Genomic DNA, 21,879 nt, shown 5'->3' with positions numbered 1-21,879 from the left:
GGGCAAGCAGTCAATTCAGTGGAGATGAGGCCATGGGCCCTTCTTGCCCGCGTTGAGTTTAGGCTGCGGTCGGTGACTGTTTTGGTGGAGTCCCAATTCCCAGCTTTCTCCCCACAGTCATTCCCCCATTTTTTCTTTGACTCACTCGTTCCTTTTGTGACTTCATCGCCAGCTGGGATAAATCACATCATTTTTTTCTTCGCATCTGGCAGCAGACGTTTCATCTGATCTGCTGCCTCATACATCTTGTAGCTTTCTAAAGATCACAGCCTCTTGTTTGCAATTTATGCACGCCTCACGCACATTTACAAACCTGCACTCAATTGATACACCCCATTCACTAATGACATAGGACATTGTCGTCTGTTTAGCTCTAGGAGGTTGGGTGCACTACCTTTGGCATTGTGAGTGTTCCAGGGTTATGTAAACCGTTCATAGGCAATGCTATGCCTTAAAGGACGAGGGCAGCAGACGCACGGGAACACCACCACCTTCAAGTTCCCCTCCAAGCCCACACACCATCCTGACTTGGAACTATATCGGCCGTTCCTTCACTGTCGCTGGGTCAAAATCCTGGAACTCCCTCCCTAACAGCACCGTGGGTGTACATACACCACATGGACTGCAGCGGTTCAAGAAGGCGGCTCACCCCGCACCTTCTCAAGGGGCAATCAGGGATGGGCAGTAAAAATGCTGGCCTAGCCAGCGACGCCCACGTCCCGTGAAAGGATGAAAAAAAAAGCTGGGAAGAGCATCCGATGATCAACAATAGTTACTATGAATCTTTGAGAGTAAAATGCATTTAGTTCCAAAACTAGAAGCTCTGCGCTACACCCAAATGCTAAAGTATATCCAAAATACTGCAGTTCGGAACAGGGGGAGGCCATTCAGCTCTGCGATCCTGTGTCAGCATTCAATTCAGCAGCTTAACTTCATCTTGGTTCCGTAACCCTTAAAACCCTTAGCTAAGAAAAATTGAACAATAGCGCAAATAGAGAAATGGTGGAAATGCTCAGCAAGTCGGGCAACATCCGTGGAGAGAGAAAGACAAAGTTGACATTTCAGGCCGTTGACCTCTCGTCGAAAGTTCCGCCGACGGGTCATCGACCTGAAACTTTAACTCTGCTTTCCTCTCTCCGCTGACCGGCTGAGTATTTCCAGCGTTTTCTGTTGCGATTTCAGAGTTCCAGCATCCGAAGGTCTTTACTGTTGTAAAAATCTAACGAGCTGTTTTGAAATTTCCAACTGACCCCGAGCCTCAACAATTTTTTCGCGAGGGGGAGAGTTGCACCACCCTTTGTGTGAAGAAATACTTCCTGACCTCGACCTTGAATTTTGAACCTATTGCTCCCCCCCACCCCCCACCACCCCTCCCCAACCCCCCCCATTCTGGATTCTCCCACCAGAGTAAATAGTTTCTCTCTATCCCCCACATCAAATCCTTAAATCATCTTAAATGCCTCGATTAACTCACTCTTTATACGGAATACGAGTCTAGTCTAGGAAATTTTTCATAAGTTAATTGTATTAATTCTCCCTAAAATTTAAGGGTGCAGAGGTTTTATGCACAAAGATTTAAGGTAAAAAGTTTTTGTTAAACGAGGGCAGCGATTCCTGCCAGAAATGTCATTATCATGAATGAGACCTCATGGTCCCTGTGCGGTGGGGAAATCCCTCGTCTCCGAGCATCTCCGACTGGGGACCGAGGAGCCCACTCCGGCCACTCTGGTTCGGCCTCCCACCAGCGACCCACCCTCAGCGCTTTCGGGCCCTGGCTCCTCCTTTGCCGTCTCCCCTCTGAACTTGGTCAGGAGCTCCAGGGCGATCGAGTCCCACTCCTCTGGCAGCAGCAGCAGCAAGAAGGCGAGGCAAAGAACAATCAGGGCGGCCAGCCTCACATTGCCAAGGCCCGGCACTACGCCACGGTAAACGTCGGTGACTGTGGAGGAAAAGTGAGAGAGAGAGAGAGAGAGATAGCAGTGAACAAAACTCATAGAATTATATCACATCTTTTTACAGCACTGGGTCATTTCCCCCCTGTCAATCATGCCTGGAGACTACACGCCTGTAAGTGACTAAGTTGATTTTACCCTCACGATTTGTATTTTGTAACTATCCTCCACTCACTGCATTTTCTGGTAAAATCACCCTGCTTTTATCAGGAGACTGAGCTGTAGTTTCGTTCTGTTTGCTATATTTTTTTAAAAATAGACTCTGTAGACTGTTTGCCCTTTGACTCTCTTGAATCAAGAACGTGTCTAACTCAGCCTTAAAAATATTCAGTGACCCAGCCTCCACTGCTCTCTGGGGATTAGAATTCCACAGATTAATGGCCCTTTGAGAAAAAAAAAATTCTCCTCATCTCTGTCTTCATGGGAGACCACTTAATTTTAAATGGCGTCCCCTAGTCCTAGTCTCTCCCACAAGGGGAAACATCCTCTCAGTATCCATCCGATCAAGTCCCCTCAGGATCTTATATGTTTCAATAAGATCATCTCTCAACCTTCTAAACTCCAATGGATAGAGGCCCAGCTTGTCCAACCTTTCCTCATAGGATAACCCCTGCATCCCAGGAACCATTAGTGAGAACCTTCTCTGAACAGCTTCTAATGCACTCCACTAGTAACAGCTTGCCAACCCGAAAATGAGCCATTTATCCCTACCCTTCGCTTCCTGTTAGCTAACCAATCCTCTATCCATGCTAATATGTTACCCCCTACACCATGAACGCTTATTTTGTGTAGTAACATTTGATATGACACCTTATCAAATGTCTTTTGGAAATCCAAGTACACCTCATCTACTGGTCCCCCTTTATTCACATTGCTTGTTACTTCCTCAAAGATCTCTAATAAATTAGTCAAACATAAGACCATAAGACATAGGAGCAGAAATTAGGCCATACAGCCCATCGAGTCTGCTCTGCCATTCAATCATGGCTGATAAGTTTCTCAACCCCATTTTCCCGCCTTCTCCCCGTAACCTTTGATTCCCTTACCAATGAAGAACCTAACTATCTCGGTCTTAAATACACTCAATGACCTGGCCTCCACAGCCTTCTGTGGCAATGAATTCCATAGATTCACCACTCTCTGGCTAAAGAAGTTTCTCCTCATCTCTGTTCTAAAAGGTCTTCCCTTTACTCTGAGGCTGTGCCCTCAGGTCCTAGTCTCTCCTACTAATGGAAACATTTCCCTTTCATAAAACCATATTGACTCAGCCTGATCCCATTATGATTTTCTAAATGCCCTGGTATAACCTCCTTAATATTAGATTCCAGCATTTCCCTACAACAAATGTTAAGCTAAACTGTAGTTTCCCGCTTTCTGTTTCCCTCCTTTCTTAAATAGAGGAGTCACATTCACTATTTTCCAATCTGATGGGACCTTTCCAGAATCTAGGGAATTTTGGAAAATTACAACCAATGCATCCACCATCTCTGCAGCCACTTCTTTTAGGACCCTTGGATGAAGTCCATCAGGACTGGGGATTTGCCAGTCTTTAGTTCTAATCGTTTTCTCAGTGATTGTAATTTTAGTTTTAAGTTCCTCACTCCCTTTCAACTCTTGATTTACAATTATTTCTGGGATGTTACTTGTGTCTTCTACAGTGAAGACAGACACAAAAGTATCTGTTCACTTTCCTTATTTCCCATTATTAATTCCCCAGACTCTATCCCCAGAGGACCAACGCTCACATTAGTTACTCTTTTCCTTTTTAAATGTGTATAGAAACTTTTACTGTATGTTTCTATGTTTCTAGCTAGCTTTCTCTCATGCTCTAATTTCTCCCTCATTTTTTATTCATTCTTTGCTGATTTTTAAATTCTGGTCAATCTTCTGACCGACCACTGATCTTCGCAGAAGTGTACACTTTTTCATTCAATTTGATAGTATCTTTAATTTCCCTAGTTAGCCATGGCTGGTACATCCTTCTCCTTTTAACTGGAATGTATACCTGCTGAGTGTTATGAAATGTCTCCTTAAATGTCTGCCACTGCATCTCTCCTGACCTGCCCCTTAACCTAATTTCGAAGTTCACTTTAGCCAGCTCTGCCTTCATGCCCTTGTACTTGCCTTTATTTAAGTTTAAAATACTAGACTTAGACCCATTCTTCTCTCCCTCAAACTGAATGCGAAATTCAATCATGTTATGATCACTGCTATCTAGAGGCTCCTTTACTAGACGGTTATTGCTTAATCCTGTCTCATTGCACATTACTGGGTCTAGAAAAGCTTGCTCTCTGTTTGGCTGCAGAATGTGCTACTCTAAGAAATTGTTCCGAATTACTCTATGAACTCATCATCCAGCCTGCCTTTGCCAATCTGATTCATTCAATCTATATGTAGATTAAAATCACCCAAGATTATTTTCATGCCTTTCTTACAAACCCCCATTATTTCTTCCTGTATACCGTGTCCTACAGTGTAGTTACAGTGTAGGAGACCTATGAACTACTCCCAAAAGTGACTTCTTACTTTTGCTATTTTTTATCTCTACGCAAACTGATTCTACAGCTTGATCTTTAGAACGAAGGTAATCTCTGAGTATTGTACTAATGTCATCCCTAATTAACAGAGCTACCCTCCACCTTTTCCTAGCTTCCTGTCCCCCTGAAATGTCAAATACCCTTGAATATTCAGGTCCCACCCTTAATCACCTTGCAGCCACGTCTCTGCAGTGGCAATCAGATCATACATATTTATTTCTATTTGAGCTGACAATTCATCCATTTTGTTATGAACACTATGCACATTCAGATACAGAGCCTTTAGTTTTGCCTTTTTACTATTTTTGTACACTCTTGCCTTATCTGCTGTTGCACTCTTACGTTTGTATGCTCTGTCCCTTCCTTCCACATTCTGATTATCATTACCCTTCGTGTTACCTTGCTCTCTTGCTTTGCCTTTCCGCACATGAATCCTTGTCCCCTGTATTTATTTTAAAGCCCTCTCTACGACTCACCAGAACATTGGTCCCAACACGCTTCAGGTCAAGACCACCCCAACAGTACAGCTCTCACTTTCCCTAGTTCTAGTGCCAGTGCCCCATGAATCGAAACCCATTTCTCCCACTCCATTCTTTGAGACACACATTCAACTCCCTAATCTTATTTACCCTATGCTAATTTGCTCGTGGCTCAGGTAGTAATCTAGAGATTATTACCTATGAGGTTCTGCTTTTTAATATTCCCCCTAGCTTCTCTTACTCCCTAAGCAGAAACTCTTTCCTAGTTATATCTATGTCATTGGTACCTAGATGGACCATGACCACTGGATCCTCCCCCTCCCACTGCTAATTCCTCTCCAGCCCCAGGCAGGTGTCCCATAGCCTAGCACCAGGCAGACAACACAGCCATCTGGACTCCTGCTGTCAGCTGCAGAGAATTGTGTCTATCCCCCTGACTATACTGTCCCCTACTACCACTACATTCCTATTTACTCCCCTCGCTTGAATGGCTACCAGTACCACAGTGCCACGGTCAGTTCATTCATTCACCTGCAGCCCCTACTCTCATCCATACAAGCCGCAAGAGCCTCGAGTCTGTCGGACAATTGCAAGGGCTGAGGCTCCTCCACTTCTACCCTTTTGATCCCCTTACCTGCCTCACTCGCAGTCACACCCTCCTGTCCCTGACTACTAACTAAATCAGAAGACCTTAGCCCCCAGAACAAAGTGTCCAGGTAACTTTCCCCACCTGATGCATCACAGTGTCTGCAGCTCATTAACTCTGAGCTGAGGTTCCTCAAGCTGCAGAGACTCACTGCAGACTTATTTGCCTTGGATTGCACTGAGATCCACCAACTCCCACATGCTCAAGCTGCAACATACCATCGACCCAGTCATCTTTATGTGTTTTAATTAACTAATTAAGTAATTATTTTCTTAATTAAATTTTAATGAATGCCTCTAGTTCTGCTCATGATTATATCCTTATTATTTCAATTAACGTTCTACTTACCCTGACTGAAATTCCCTAAATTGATAAGGGCAACAGAGAAAATAGTCATCAGATGATCACCTAGCTGTCATGCCATACTCTGATTTTTCGTTCCAAACGCGGGCTCTGAACATACAGACTGATTGCTGTCTAGACATTTTAAGTTGCCCCAAAATCTTACTGTTTGTTGTAGTGCTCTCTTTAAATAGACTCTGTAGACTGTTTGCTGTAGTATACTGTTTAGCTAGTTTACTTGGTAAATAAACATTGCTTGCTGCTGTATAGTCTATTTTGAGTTCAGCCTTAAGTCAGGAGCAGGAACCCTGGCTAAATCTCCTCTCCAGAGAGGAGCCAACTGCAGCCCTAACTAATGTCCAACATCTTTTTTTCATTCATTGGATGTGGGTGTCATTGGTGAGGCCAGCAATTATTGCCCATCTCTAACACCAGCCCAGGTAAGGATGTTAGATTTCCTAAAGGACATTAGTGAACCAGATGGGTTTTTAACGACAATCATTTCCTTAGACTTTTAATTCTAGATTTATACTAGATTCAAATTTTACCATCTGCTGTGGTGGGATTTGAACTCTGGTCTCCAGAGCATTACCCTGGGTCTTTGAATTACTAGTCCATTGACAGTACCACCGCACCATCACCTCCCCTTCATATGACATGCGCTGCACTCTGAGGGAGATGGTGAGGTAGCCTTACCAGCATTCACAGGTATGCTCAGAAAGACTCCGAGAGACACCAGGGCAGGGAAGGTTACAGCAGCTCCACAGTTGACGAGGACGTTGAACACTGGAAGAGAAAAAAAAGATCTTGGATCAGTGCAGACACCTGTCCACCAAATCAACTGATACCCAAGCCACCATCACAGGCCTGCAGTAATAACACAAGACTCTCTGCATTGCACTGTCAAACACTCCCAGGGCAGGGAGAGCACAGGGTTAGATACAGAGTAAAGCTCCCTCTACACTGTCCCCATCAAACACTCCCAGGACAGGTACAGCACGGGGTTAGATACAGAGTAAAGCTCCCTCTACACTGTCCCCATCAGTCATCCCTGGGACAGATACTGCAGTCGTATCCGAGTGTATCCCTTTTTGCATTTCCCATGCAAGCTATCATGCAGCCTCAGAGTGAGCTGCCTAGTTGGTTCTATTTTATGGTGCAGGACCTGACCGCCACCAATTTCACCTCCACCCCTCACAGCCAACAGACTGGATGGGGTTCATTATATCAGTCACTGGCAATGGCATCTGATCTTCCCTGGCAGATAGACCCAGTATCGCGAACGGGCAATCGTTTGGCTTTAGCAGCCTAGTCTGTTTGATCCCACACTGTACGACAGGAGGAAGTGAAGTGCACACCTACCCAGGAGGAGAGCAGCCAGTCCACACAGTTGATCCCAGGGCACGTCCCTGGTGGAGGGCCAATGTTCCACCCTGGTGGCGTACAGGACGACGGAGACCCAACTGAGGAAGAGGAGGTTGAAGGCGCCCAGTGCAGTCAGGAAGAGTGCCACTTCCCTGCATCTCACACTGCCAAGCAGGAGCTTAAACAGGACCTGTGGGCTGAGACGCAGTGAGTTAACTCAGGACTAAAACATTCCTTCTTTCCCTGTCGTCTTGCTTTTCCTCAGCCGGGATAGTGCCCAAATTACACCATGCTCACTCCAATACCGCATCCCTATTGGCTACTCCCAGAGCCAGCAAGAGGCCATTCATTCAATGAGATCATGGCCAGTCTATACCTGGACTCCATCTTCCTGTCTTGGCTCCATGACCTTTCATAAATGTGCCCATTGAAAATCTACCCATCTCCATCTAAAAGCTCCAATTGAGCCCCCAGCATCCACAGTCTTTCCTGAGGGCAGGGGAGAGATTTCCAGATTTCCGGTCTCCTTTGAGTGAAGAAAAGTTTCCTGACATCACCCCTGAACGGCCTGGATCTAATTTTAAGGTCGTTTTTTACCCCCTTGTTCTGGACTTCACACCCCCCCCCCCCACCCCATCAATCAGATGAAATCGTTTCTCTCTAATCAAACCCATTGAGTCCTCTAATCATCTTAAACACCTTAATCAGGTTATCCCTTTAACCTTCTCTACTCAAGAGAATACAAGGCCTTTTGCAACCCATCCTTATCACTTAGCACAGTGTCATTCTGGTGAATCTGTGCTGCACCCCTTTCAAAGCCAATATATCCTTCCTGACGTGCACTGCCCAGAATGGAACGCAGTTACCCCAGTTGGGACCTAACCAGATCTCTGCGCTGTTGAAGGGTACATTCCACACCCTTTGCATCCCCCACCGCTGTATGAAAAAAAACATTTACACCTGAGCTAACTGACCCCACTTGCCTACACACATCAACAGGAGTGACCGGCATAACAGTGGGAATGATTCGTCTCACTGTGCCCCAGTGGGGAAAACCTTTCTTTGATTTCCTGACTTAAGAAAGGATTAGAAACAGATAAAAGAAGGTTCACTCGGCTGATTCCTGGGATGAACGGTTAGCTTACGAGGAAAAGCTGGGCCTATACCCATTAGGAACATGGAAACAGGAAATAGGAGCAGGACAAGGCCATTCAGCCCCTCGAACCTGCTCCACCATTCAACCAGATCATGGCTGATCTCCCAACTCAACGTCATTTTCCCTGCACTATCCCCATGTCCTCTGATATCTTTAATATCTAGAAATCTATTGACCTCCGTCTTGAACATACTCAATGATTGAGCCTCCACGGCCATCTGGGGTAGAGAATTCCAAACATTCACCACCCTCTGAGTGACGAAATTCCTTCTCATCTCAGTTCTAAATGGTCTATCCCTTATTCTGAGACTGTGTCCCCTGGTTCTAGACCCCACCACCTGTACCCATCACCACCCACCGCAAACCCCAACACAGGGAAAGCATCCTTTCTGGATCTTGGTCCAATCCCAGCTGATGTTAATGCTGGACAAGTCAGATCCCAGTTGGAACCTGGCTTGATCGACCCTAACTTTTATTTCTTTAGAAACCATGGCGGGAAAATTACTGAACAAATTCACAAGAGTCTGCTGATGAACTTTTAAGATGAAGAATAAAACATTTATTAAACAAGAGAAATGAACTGTAGTACACCAGACAAAAAGGTTGGAAAGACCTCAATTCAGTCACAAGGAAATAATTCAAATATTCACTATTCCCTCACCCCAGCTATATCTTTACAGATATATACAAATTCGGGAAGATAAAACAATTTACCATGTCTCTCTTATACTCTAATATTCAGGGTAAGTACATGTGAACCAACTGGCGAACTGCAGACAGACACAACACACTCCAAAGTCAATGAAAGATGTGACCAAAGCAGATTCCATGGATTTCTCAACAACCCACCCAGACCCTTGTCACACCGTGAGCCAACCAGCCTCGCTGAAACTCTGTCTTTCTCACAAGGGTTTCCAATCTCCACATTTGAAGGACTGGCCTTGGAATTCTCTCCAAACGTCGCTGCCACTCCGACGGCTCCAACAAGGATCCACCTCCAGGGTTTCCATCTCGCCTTCCGAGATTCATCTCCTCTGGATCCCCGAGTACACTCGCCTTCCAAGCACACTTTCGGATCTTCGGCCGTGCCAAGCAGAACACCGCTGCTCCAAAGGGGTACCTTTGCCCTTACAGCCAGCGGCACGGAGTCATCAACCTTCGGCTGCCCTCTCGGATCTTCGGGGCTTCTCTGGAGCCCACTTCACTTCAAGTCTGCTCCTCAGGGCTCTTTCCTCACTCGGAGCCGTTTTCTCTGCTCCTGTTGTTTATCTCGACTCAGTGGGACTTCTCTCTGATCCCAGTCTTTGTCCCTGCCTGGGACTTTCTTCTGGGACCTCTTTTGGTCCCACTTCCTGGTTTGGGACCACCTTCTTGGTTTGGGACGTTCCCCCGTGTCCTGCTCCCTGGGACACCTTCTCTCGAATGGCGCCCCAGTTCATGTCACCTGACCTCCACTTTCGCTCTGTTTCACCTTCTCTCTTCTTTTCCATCTGTGCATGCGCGCAAGGGCCCATCCCCGGCCTGAAGACGTGAAAATGGATGAACTGCGCACGTTGTGGCCCTTTCTCGGAGACCCACGTTCCCGACTTAAAGGCACCAACTGCACATGTCCCAGCCGGCGCTTGCGCAGGAGTCCCGAGGCCCGCCAGGAACTGTAGTTCCTGAACCGTGACTTCAATTTAAACCTAAGGTAAGTATCAATCTACAATCTACCCTCTCGGGCCCTGTAAGTATTTTGTAGGCTTCAATGAGATCACCTCTCATTCTTCTGAACTCTAGAGAACACAGGCCCAGTCTCCTCAATCTCTCCCCATAAGACAATCCCGCCATCCCAGGGATCAGTCTGTTGCACTCCCTCTCTGGCAACTATATCCTTCCTTAGGTAAGGAGTCCAAAACTGTACTCAATACTCCAGGTGCAGTCTCACTGAAGCTCTATACAGTTGCAGCAAGATATCTTCACTCCTGTACTCAAATCCTCTTGCAATATTAGAGTTTCGAAGAATGAGAGGCGATCTTATTAAAACGTAAGATCCTGAGGGGTGGGCTTGACAGGGTAGATGCTGAGAGGATGTTCCTCATGGGGGAACCTAGAACGAGGGGGCATAGTTTCAGAATAAGGGGTCTTCCATTTAAGACGAAGATGAGGAGGAATTTTTCTCTCAGAGTCTGTGGAATTCTCCCCCCCAGAGAGCAGTGGAAGCTGGGTCACTGAATAGATTCAAGGCTGAGTTAGACAGATTTTTGATCGACGCGGGAGTGGAGGGTTATGGGGGGCAGGCAGGAAAGTGGAGTTAAGATCACAATCAGATCAGCCGTGACCTTCCTAAATGGCGGAGCAGGCTCGAGGGGCTGCTCCTAATTCTTGTGCTCGTGTGTGAAACGAGGCTGGGGAAGTCAGGGGGCCCCAGGGAGTGGTGGGCCACATCACGCTTCCCATGCGAGTATGGACGGTCATCATGGTCTTGCTTCTCCCGAGTCTGATGTTGGCACATTGCCCAGCACGGATCAGCGCACAGCCGTCAGGAGCACTTGCCCCAGTTCACTGATGGTCTGGGTCAACTGTGACTATAATGAACCGTCTGCCCACCCCCACCGACCCCACCAAAACCACATGCTTTCCCATGTCGGCTTGTAGTCGACATGGATCGGGTCTGAGTCAGAAGGTCGTGGGTTCAAGTCTTGCCCCAGAGACTCGAATATGCAATTCAGACCGGGGAGCAATGTTAAACCGATGTCCCCCCAAGGTCCCCCCAGTCTGCCCTCTTGAGTGGGTGTAAAAGACCCCACAGCCACAATTGGAAGAAGAGCAGGGGGGAGAGTTCTCTCCCCGGTACCTTCGGGCTGGCATTTATCCCTCAACCAACTTCAGTAAAGTCAGATAAACCGGCCATTTCCCTCATCGCTGGTTTTGGGCTCTTGCTGTGCACAAAGTTCGGTGGCCCCGTTCTCCGACATTGCAACTTCAGAGGAAATGTACCTCACTAGCTGTCTGGAGGTTGTGTAAGTTGCTATATAAATGCAAGTCTTGTCAACTGAAAAACCAGTTCCCCCAGGGACCGGGGTGGGGGGGTTGCTCACCTTGTACAGGGCGGAGGTGGATGCTGATCCCACGACCAGCGCCACTCCCACGATGGAATCGTGGCAGAAACCATCGGCGTAAGCGATCAGCACGATCCCGGCAATGGAAAGGATCACAGCCACGATCTGTAGGGGAGCAGAGCACCGAGAAAGTGATTCCACCCTCCCGGACCAAGGGGCAGCTGAGCCGAGGAGAACAACCAAACCAGTTCACCTTCATCGAATCAATGGTACAGAGCAGCGGGAGGCCATTCGGCCCCTCATGCCTCTTTGACCGGCTCTTTGAAAGAGCTATTCAATGCGTTCCACTCTTCCTCCTCCCTCTTTCTCCCCCAGACCCTGCAAATTCTACCATTTCAACAAAATACCCAACTCCCTTACTAGTAGATCTAGTTAGATTTACACACGGCACAAAAATCGGCTATTCAGCCCAACAAGCCTCTTCCCATCCTACTTAATCTCACCCTTTCCCTCCCCTTCATGTGTTTATCCAGCTTCCCCCTTAAACGTGTCTTTACTATTCACCTCAACCACCCCCCCTGTCATAGCGAGGTCCACATTCTCCCCCACCCCCACCTCTCTGAGTAAAGAAGCCTCTCCTGAATTCCCTCCCGAGTACCTCTTTATCGAAACCCACTCCAGAGAGACCCAAATGCTGGGCCGACACTCCCAGTGCCAGTACTGAGGGAGTGCTGCACTGTTGGAGGTGCTGTGTTTCAGACAAGTTGTTAAGCATCCCACCCACACCCACACCCACCCACCCCAGGTGGATCTTTTAAGTCCACTTGCCAGGGTAGGCAGGGGCGTCAGGTTTAACATCTCATCCTGGGAGACGGCACCTCCGACAGTGTAGCACTCCCTCGTTAGTGGCACTGGGAGTGTCGGCCCAAGGGGACAGGCTCCAGCCCTCTGGAGTGAGACTCGAACCCACAACCTTCTGACTCAGAGACGAGGGCGCTGCCCACCGCACCAAGCCACGGGCCCACACACAAGGAGGAAACACAGCCTCACCCGGACGCCCATGAACCTGTCCTTCAGCACGATCCAGGAGAGCAGGAAGACAAAAGCTTTGTTGCAGCAGAAAAGGGCAGAGGCGTCCGTGGCGCTGATGTTCCTCAGTGCCATTAGGTACAGGTAGTTAGTTAGCGTCCAAAGGATGGAGAAAGGGGCTGTCTGCTTAAGGAGTCTCCTGAGCAAGAAAGCATCCTCACTGAGAAAACGACCACATTCACTGTGGATTGACAGGAAGGAAAGAGGATCAGTTAACAGCGGCGCGGTGATTATGTCACTGGACTAACAGTTTGTACAGATCTTGAATGTTGCTGTAAAGAGAGACACCTTGCAGAAGCTTTTCAATTTGCACTCATCAGGACAAACGCAAGAATGCCAAATTTCAGGTCATCACAACAATTCATACTACAGGAGAAAAGGGCGATGATTGGTTGGGCAGTCAAAATATGTTCAAGCCCTCGCGCCTTTTTTGAATTACCAGGGAGCTTGGGGAGCCGATAGTTCCCGGTCGTTTTCCCCATGGCAACGCCTCGGGCCAGTCCGAGTCCAGTTGCCAACCAATTGTCAAATTTCGTTTGAAATTTGGGATTTGTGCATTTGTCCTGATCAGTTCAAGGCAAAAAGCTGCAGCAACGAGTGCCTCTTTTCAGCAATGTTACTGGGCTATTAATTCCAGACGCCCGGACAACAAGTTCAAATCCCACTGTGGGCAGTTCGAGGAAATTTGAATTTTGTTCTTAAAAATAAAATCAGCAAGCAAAGGACTGATAGTCAGCAACAAAAAACTGAACATGCAGCTGTTAGATTGTCAAGCGCTTCACCAAGTCTCTCTCCAGGAAGGGTTTCTGACATTCCTTACTTGTCTAAGCCTATATGACTCCAAAGTCTCCACGCCAAAGTGCTTGAGATCTTTTATTAATTGCGTCTGAAGTGTCTCAGCAAGTTATATCAAACAACCAGGGCTGGCAATCAATGCCAGCTTCACCAGCGATGCCCACACCTTGTGAATGACCTCACACAACTCTGTATGCAAACTCAGCTAGGTGTGTGTGTGTGTCTGTGAAAGAGGGGTGTGTGGCTGTGAATGAGGCATGTGTATGTGTCTGTGAGTGTGTGTCTGTCTGTGATAGAGATTTGTATGTGTCTGAGAGTGTGTGTGTTGTGTGTTTGTGTGTGAGAGAGGTGTGTGTGTGTCTGTGAGAGGGGGGTGTGTGTGCGTGTGCATGTGTGGATGTGTATCTGTAAGAGAGGAATGTGTGTGTTTGTGAGAGGGGAGAGTGTGTGTTTGTGAGAGGTATGTGTGTGCCTGTGAGAGAATGTGTGTGTGTGTCTGTGAGAGGGGTGTGTGTGTGTGTGTGCATGTGTGGGTGTGTGTTTGTGAGAGGGGAGAGTGTGTGTGTGTGAGAGAGAGAATATGTGTGTGTCTGTGAGTGTGTGTGCATGTCTGTGAGAGAGGGGTGTGTGTCTGTGAGAGGTGTGTGTGTATGTCAGTGTGTTGTGTGTGTGTGAGTGTGAGAGAGGTTTGTGTGTGTGTGTCTGTGTCTGTGAGGGAGGGGTGTTTGTGTCTGTGAGTGAGGGTGTTTGTGTGTCTGTGAGAGAGGTTTGTGTGTGTGTGTATGTGTGTGTGTGTCTGTGAGTGTGCGTGTGTGTGTGTGAGAGGGGTGTGTGTGCATGTCTGTGAGAGAGGAGTGTGTGTACGTGTCTGTGAGTGTGTGTGTCTGTGAGAGAGGAAGGAGTGTGTTTGTGTGTTTGTGAGAGAGGTGTGTGTGTATGTGTCTGTAAGAGAGGAGTGTGTGTGTGTGTGTCTGTGAGAGAGGGGTGTGTGTGTGTGAGAGAGAGGGGTTTGTGTGTGTGTTTTTGTGTCTGTGAGAGAGGTGTGTGTTTGTGTGTGTCTGTATGTGTCTGTGAGTGTGTGTGTGAGAGAGTCTGTGAGTGCGTGTGTCTGTGTGAGAGGGGTGTGTGTGCGTGTCTGAGAGAGGAGTGTGTGTACATATCTGTGAGTGTGTGTGTGTCTGTGAGTGTGTGTGTCTGTGAGTGTGTGTGTCTGTGAGAGAGGAGTGTGTGTCTGTGAAAGATGTGTGTGTGTACGTGTCTGTGAGTGAGTGTGTGTCTGTGAGTGTGTGTGTCTGTGAGAGAGGAGTGTGTTTGTGTGTCTGTGAGAGAGGTGTGTGTGTGTCTGTGAGAGGGGTGTGTGTGTGCGTGTGCATGTGTGGATGTGCGTCTGTAAGAGAGGGGAGAGTGTGTGTTTGTGAGAGGGGAGAGTGTGTGTTTGTGAGAGGTGTGTGTGTGCCTGTGAGAGAATGTGTATGTGTGTGTGTCTGTGAGAGGGGTGTGTGTGTGTGTGTGTGTGCATGTGTGGGTGTGTGTCAGTAAGAGAGGAGTGTGTGTGTTTGTGAGAGGGGAGAGTGTGTGTGTGTGAGAGAGAGAGAATATGTATGTGTCTGTGAGTGTGTGTGCATGTCTGTGAGAGAGGGGTGTGTGTCTGTGAGAGGTGTGTGTGTATGTCAGTGAGGGAGGGGTGTTTGTGTCTGTGAGTGAGGGTGTGTGTGTGTTTGTGTGTCTGTGAGAGAGGTGTGTGTTTATGTGTGTGTGTGTGTCTGAGTGTGCGTGTGTGTGTGTCTGTGAGAGAGGAGTGTGTGTACGTGTCTGTGAGTGTGTGTGTCTGTGAGAGAGGAGTGTGTTTGTGTGTCTGTGAGAGAGGTGTGTGTGTATGTGTCTGTGAGAGAGGTGTGTGTGTATGTGTCTGTGAGAGAGGAGTGTGTGTGTGTCTGTGAGAGAGGGGTGTGTGTATGTGTGTGTGTGAGAGAGAGGGGTTTGTGTGTGTGTTTTTGTGTCTGTGAGAGAGGTGTGTGTTTATGTGTGTCTGTATGTGTCTGTGAGTGTGTGTGTGAGAGAGTCTGTGAGTGTGCGTGTGTGTGTGTGAGAGGGGTGTGTGCATGTCTGTGAGAGAGGAGTGTGTGTACGTGTCTGTGAGTGTGTGTGTGTCTGAGAGAGGAGTGTGTGTCTGTGAGGGAGGAGTGTGTGTCTGAGAGAGGAGTGTGTGTCTGTGAAAGATGTGTGTGTGTACGTGTCTGTGAGTGAGTGTGTATCTGTGAGTGTGTGTGTCTGTGAGAGAGGAGTGTCTTTGTGTGTCTGTGAGAGAGGTGTGTGTTTGTGTGTCTGTGAGAGAGGTGTGTGTTTGTGGGTGTCTGAGAGAGGAGTTTGTGTGTGTGTTTGCATGTCTGTGAGAGAGGTGTGTGTGAGAGAGAGGGGAGTGTGTGTGTGTTTGTGAGTGAGGTGTGTGAGAGAGAGGGGAGTGTGTGTGTGTTTGTGAGTGAGGTGTGTGTGTGTGTGTGTGAAAGGGGAGTGTGTGTGTGTGAGAGAGGAGTGTGTGAGTGTTTGTGTGTGTGTGTGAGAGCGAGGGAAGTGATTCCTCGTCTACACTTCTTGATGATAATTTGCAGGCTCTTGACTGAGACCGCTAATTCAATTAAAAGAGGATTAAAAAAGAAAATCAAATCAACCTTGCTCGGGGACTAATGTATCAAGGGTGTACACACGTGAAATGGCCTGTGTGTGAGGCAGTCATGTTTGCTGCCACATGCTGGGGTTCTTGTGCACTGTAATCACCAGCCTGGCTATCTTTCACTGTCTGGATTTACGTGGCTAGCAGCCAATAATGCGCTTTGCAGACTTAGTGTAAGAGGATTTTGCAAATGGAATTAAAGTTCTACCTGCTCGGGGCGCGGCTTGCAGTTGTGGTGGTGGGGGTCCTGAGTGTTGCTGAGTGGAGACCCCCAGAGGCAAACTTGTCCAAACTAGGTTCTGTGTCATTGTGGTATAGCTCAATCCCAACCACCCCACCATATCCCTCAATCCCTACCACCCACCATATCCTCAATCCCAACCACCCCACCATATCCCTCAATCCCTACCACCCCACCATGTCCCTCAATCCCAACCACCCACCATATCCCTCAATCCCAACCACCCCACCATGTTCCTCAATCCCAACCACCCACCATATCCCTCAATCCCAACCACCCCACCATGTTCCTCAATCCCAACCACCCACCATATCCCTCAATCCCAACCACCCCACCATATCCCTCAATCCCTACCACCCACCATATCCTCAATCCCAACCACCCCACCATATCCCTCAATCCCTACCACCCCACCATGTCCCTCAATCCCAACCACCCACCATATCCCTCAATCCCAACCACCCCACCATGTTCCTCAATCCCAACCACCCACCATATCCCTCAATCCCAACCACCCACCATGTCCATCAATCCCAACCACCCACCATGTCCCTCAATCCCAACCACCCACCATATTCCTCAATCCCAACCACCCCACCATATCCCTCAATCCCAACCACCCACCATATCCCTCAATCCCAACCACTCACCATATCCCTCAATCCCAACCACCCACCATATCCCTCAATCCCAACCACCCCACCATATCCCTCAATCCCAACCACCCCACCATATCCCTCAATCCCAACCACCCCACCATATCCCTCAATCCCAAACACCCACTATATCCTTCAATCCCAACCACCCACCATATCCCTCAATTCCAACCACCCACCATATCCCTCAATCCCAACCACCCCACCATGTCCCTCAATCCCAACCACCCCACCATGTCCCTCAATCCCAACCACCCACCATATCCCTCAATCCCAACCACCCACCATATCCCTCAATCCCAAACACCCCACCATGTCCCTCAATCCCGCCTTCTCCCCATATCCCTCAATCCCACCTCCTCATATCCCTCAATCCCTCCTTCTCAGCATGCCCCTCAATCCCACCTCCCCATGTCCCTCAATCCCTCCTTCTCCCCATATCCCTCAATCCCAACCACCCCACCATGTCCCTCAATCCCTCCTTCTCCCCATATCCCTCAATCCCACCTCCTTATATCCCTCAATCCTTCCTTCTCAGCATGTCCCTCAATACCACCTCCTCATATCCCTCAATCCCTCCTCCCCATATCCCTCAATCCCTCCTTCTCAGCATTTCCCTCAATCCTACCTCATATTCCTCAATCCATCCTTCTCCCCATATCCCTCAATTGCAACCACCCCACCATATCACTCAATCCTTCCTTCTCAGCATGTCCCTCAATCCCACCTCCTCATATCCCTCAATCCCTCCTCCCCATATCCCTCAATCCCTCCTTCTCAACATGTCCCTCAATCCTATCTCATATCCCTCAATCCCTCCTCCCCATATCCCTCAATCCCTCCTTCTCAGCATGTCCCTCAATCCCACCTCACCATATCCCTCAACCTCATCTTCTCCCCATATCCCTCAATCCCACCTCCCCATATCTCTCAATCCCTCCTTTTCCCCACATCCCTCACTCCCACCTTGATTCTTCAGTTGCCCCGTCACCGCCGCTGTTGCCTTGCGTCATCGTCCCTTTCGACTGCCCTCCTCCCCTTCCCCACTTCTCCCAGGCTCTGTTTAAAAGCAAACCTTGCAGTTCGGACAAGCTGACCCGAAAGGTTGACGCGTGCTGCCCTCCCCACAGGCACTGCCCAGGCCTGGCTGACGCTTCCCCCGGCCTTTTCCGATGCCCCCTCCGCGTCGTTCTCCTCCTGTCCCGCGAGCCAGGTTTCTCCGGATCCCGCTGCTGTCGGAGCGCTTCAAAGCCCCACCCCTCCCGCCCGCCCACCCACCCACCCACTGCCGTGACCCCACCCGCTCCCCCAACCCTCCGCCTCTCCGAAGCTGGTACCCCGCCCCCCACTTCACCTGAAGTGCTTGAGCGGCCATCTCCTCTCGCTGAAGGTCAGCAGGCGGCCAGAGCAGTAGCCGGGGAACAGCAGGAGGTTCCAGCTGGCCGAGTGCCAGGCCATGAAGAAGGGAGACTCAAAGTCCCGCAGCGCCGCCTTCGCCAGCTGCGTCATGCCCGCCCAGGAGGCCGCCAGGCAGGACGCCACCACCAGGCCCACCAGCAGCCTCCCCAGCACCGCGAGAGGGCGACACCGGCAGCCCTTGTCGGCCTTCAGCTCCGCTGCCTGTGCCGGAGTGTCCGCAGACTCGTCGCTGCCTTTGATGGGTAAGTGGGAAGAGAAGGAGAGGACGATGAGTTGCATCACGTTCATCGGTCTGTGTCATTTTGGCATGAAGAATGAGCAGAGGCGATGCACTAATGATGGTGGTGTAGTGGACTAGTCATCCATCGGCCCAGGCTAATGCCCTGGCGCACATGGGTTCAAACAGGAGCTGACGGAATGTAAATTCAATTAATAAAATCTGGTCTCAGTAACGGGGACCATGAAACTATCATCGATTGTTGTTAAAAACCCCATCTGGTTCACTAATGCCCCTTTAGGGAAGGAAATCTGCCGTTCTTACCTGGTCTGGGCCTACATGTGACTCCAGACCTCACAGCCACATGTGGTTGACTCTGAACTGATCTTGGAAATGGCCGAGCAAACCACTCAGTTCAAGGGCAATTAGGGATAGGCAACAAATGCTGGCCTTGCCAGTGATGCCCACATCCCATGACAGAGTAAAGGAAAAAAAAACTAAATGGTACAATATCAACAAGGCGCTAGAGGAACAGTGAGACCTTTTGGGGGTTGGGGGGGTGGTGTAAGGTAGCAGGACACTTCAACAAGTTGGTTACAAAGGTATTGTTAATAGAGGCATAGTCATGCCAAAACCTTTATAAAACACTGGTTAGTTATGAGCTGGAGGACTGTGTTGCACTTTAGGAAGGATGTGAAGGCCTAGGAGAGGGTACGGAGGAGATTTACTAGAACGTTCCCAGGGATGAGGGACTTCAGTTAATGTGGAGAGACTGGGAGAAGCTGAGATTGTTTTTCCTTCGAGCAGAGAAGGTTAAGGGGGAGATTGAATCGAGGCGTTCAAAATCAGGAGGGGGTTTGGATTGAGTGAATAAGGAGAAACTGTTTCCAGTGGCAGGAGGGTCGGTAACCAGAGGGACACAGATTGAAGAGAATCGGTAAAAGAGCCAGAGGGGGAGATGAGGAGAATGTTTTTTTTTTGACACAGCGAGTTGTTGTGATCTGGAAGGCGCTGCCTGAAAGGGCGGCGGAAGCAGATTCAATAGGGACTTTCAAAAGGGGGAATTGGATAAATACTCGAAAAGGAGACATTTGCAGGGCTGTGGGCGAGGGAGCGGGGGTGTTGGGGGTGGGGGGTGGTTGTGGAGGGAGTGGGACTAATTGGATAGCTCTTTCAAAGAGCCGGCACAGGCACGTTGGGCTGAATGGCCGCCTGTATGATACCATGGTTCGAAACGTGTGGGAAATAGTGGGTAGCACTCTCTCTTTCTCTCCTGCTCTCTCCTTCTCTCCCGCTCTCTCTTGCCTCTGAGACAACAGGTTGTGGGTTTGAGTCCCACTCTAGAGACGCGAGTGCAAAAAGGCAGACTGGCACTCCTGCCGCAACGCTGAGGGAGTGCCGCACCGGGGCAGGCGATCCGGCTGCTATCACATCGCTGCCCGCGGGGCCTTGCTGTGCGCAAATTGGCTGCTGTGTTCCCCGCCCCCCCCCCCCAAACTCCCCAGTTACGAGGTTTCGCAATAGTGCTTCACTGGTCCCAGCCTACACGACGCAGCGATTTGAGGGCGCCGTACCTTCTGCCCAGGTCAGTGACAGCACGGGGCCGTTGCATGCGGTGAGAGGGGAGACTCTCGCCGTGTATTTCTTCATCTTGCACAGATCCCCTTCCACGCCCACCGGCCGCCAGCCCTGGCCGGATAAGTCTTCTGCATCAGATTGTCCGAAGCAGTGCTCATCCCCCAGCTCCGGGGAACCTTAAAAGGGCAATGCCCCATCACCACCACCACATCCGCCCCCACACTGAACACTGATTCGGCCGCAGCTAACCCAGTCCCGATGCAACGGGCGACTATCCTCAGCCAGCCTTCGTACCACGCCAAGGGGCACACGCCGCTTAGTAACCGGACAGCAAGATAGACCTTGGAAGTGACTACTGAATCAGCTTTCACCCTCTCAGGCAGCGCATTCCAGATGATAACAACTCGCTGCATAAAAAAAAAAATCCCTCCTTGCCTCAGCTCTGCTGCTTTCACCTTAAACCCGCCACTGGGAATTTACTGTGTCAAATCGCTCAGGCTTTTGGACCTCTCTGTTAAATCTCCCCTACACCTCTGCTCTCTGGGGAACAATCCCAGCTCCTCCAGTCTCCCCACGTGAACTGAAGTCCCTCACCCCCTGGCACCGCTTCGGTAAAGCTCCTCCGCACCCTCTCCGAGGCCTTGACGTGCTCCCCAAAGCCTGGGGCCTAGGGTTAGCACAACATGCCAGCCCGGGGCCTAGCCAGGGATCCACACGGGTTTGGCATAGCTCCCCGATCCGTACAGGGTCCCCTAAGTTTTATGAACGGCCCTGCCATCTTCTTCTGCCACCCTCCAAGATTGGGGTAGGTGAATAACACCAAGCTGCCCCCACCCCAACTCTCCCTCTAAAAGCAAACTTTGGACTCGCTGCCCGCGGGGGTCGTGGAGGCGGAGTGAATGGTTTCCGAGGGAAACCGGATGGACATTTGGTAGGGGGGGGATAAAATTGTAGGGGCTATGGGAATAGGTCAGGAGAATGGGATTGACTGGGTTACTGTACAGAGATCTAGCATGGACTCAAAGGGCCAAATGTCCTCCTTCAGTGCCAGAATGACTCTTTCACCCAGATATTAATGAGGTCGCCTGCTCTTGCAGCGGTTATGCTACTGTCTGATGCTTGGGTTCCAGAGCTTGGGATTGTAATAGTCCAGTGATCCCTATAATCTCCACACCTCAATGGTGGAGAGATTGTTGGAAGCACATTCCACGTTCGTGGAAGTGTGGGATTTCTTCAGGCGCTTTGGTGGGAATACCCACCGTCTTGAACAGAAACCCGAACAGTGTCCTCAACATATTCCTGGGAAAAATACAAGGGTTGATCAGATCTGACCATTAACCTGACGCAAAGAGAGATGGAGAAGTACTGCAGATTGTACATATTAACCTAGTGCTGTACCTGTCCTGGGAGTGTTTGATGGGGACAGTGTAGAGGGAGCTTTACTCTGTATCTAACCCCGTGCTGTACCTGTCCTGGGAGTGTTTGATGGGGACAGTGTAGAGGGAGCTTTACTCTGTATCTAACCCCGTGCTGTACCTGTCCTGGGAGTGTTTGATGGGGACAGTGTAGAGGGAGCTTTACTCTGTATCTAACCCCGTGCTGTACCTGTCCTGGGAGTGTTTGATGGAGACAGTGTAGAGGGAGCTTTATTCTGTATCTAACCCCGTGCTGTACCTGTCCTGGGAATGTTTGATG

The 21,879-nt window shown here is 49.4% G+C and overlaps 2 protein-coding genes across 2 annotated transcripts in view; both read right to left on the bottom strand.

The window, feature by feature from the left end:
* The window catches only part of LOC144670193 (putative RNA-binding protein EIF1AD), a 333,511-nt gene that overhangs the window by 191,653 nt on the left and 119,979 nt on the right, over window positions 1-21,879 (bottom strand). The window lies entirely within an intron of this gene.
* Window positions 1,647-18,677, bottom strand: LOC144670202 (solute carrier family 35 member F4-like). The gene is made up of 6 exons (XM_078532688.1): window positions 18,325-18,677; window positions 12,569-12,788; window positions 11,558-11,683; window positions 7,319-7,511; window positions 6,653-6,742; window positions 1,647-1,939 (listed from the first exon to the last, which is right to left on the bottom strand). Exons 1-6 carry the CDS (start codon window positions 18,675-18,677, stop codon window positions 1,647-1,649), a joined length of 1,275 nt encoding a protein of 424 aa, XP_078388814.1.

This window comes from Cetorhinus maximus, chromosome 31, assembly GCF_964194155.1.
Source record: "Cetorhinus maximus chromosome 31, sCetMax3.hap1.1, whole genome shotgun sequence".
Classification (NCBI taxonomy): domain Eukaryota; kingdom Metazoa; phylum Chordata; class Chondrichthyes; order Lamniformes; family Cetorhinidae; genus Cetorhinus; species Cetorhinus maximus.
This window is presented reverse-complemented; position numbering and strand designations above follow the sequence as displayed.

Excerpts from the sequence above, each read along its gene's own strand:
- LOC144670202 (XM_078532688.1), bottom strand. The coding sequence starts at position 18,677 with ATGAACGTGATGCAACTCATCGTCCTCTCCTTCTCTTCCCACTTACCC. Across the intron at positions 12,789-18,324 it reads TGGCCGCTCAAGCACTTCAG|TGAATGTGGTCGTTTTCTCA; the intron begins GTGAAGTGGGGG and ends GTCAATCCACAG. Across the intron at positions 7,512-11,557 it reads CCACCTCCGCCCTGTACAAG|GTCCTGTTTAAGCTCCTGCT; the intron begins GTGAGCAACCCC and ends CTCAGCCCACAG.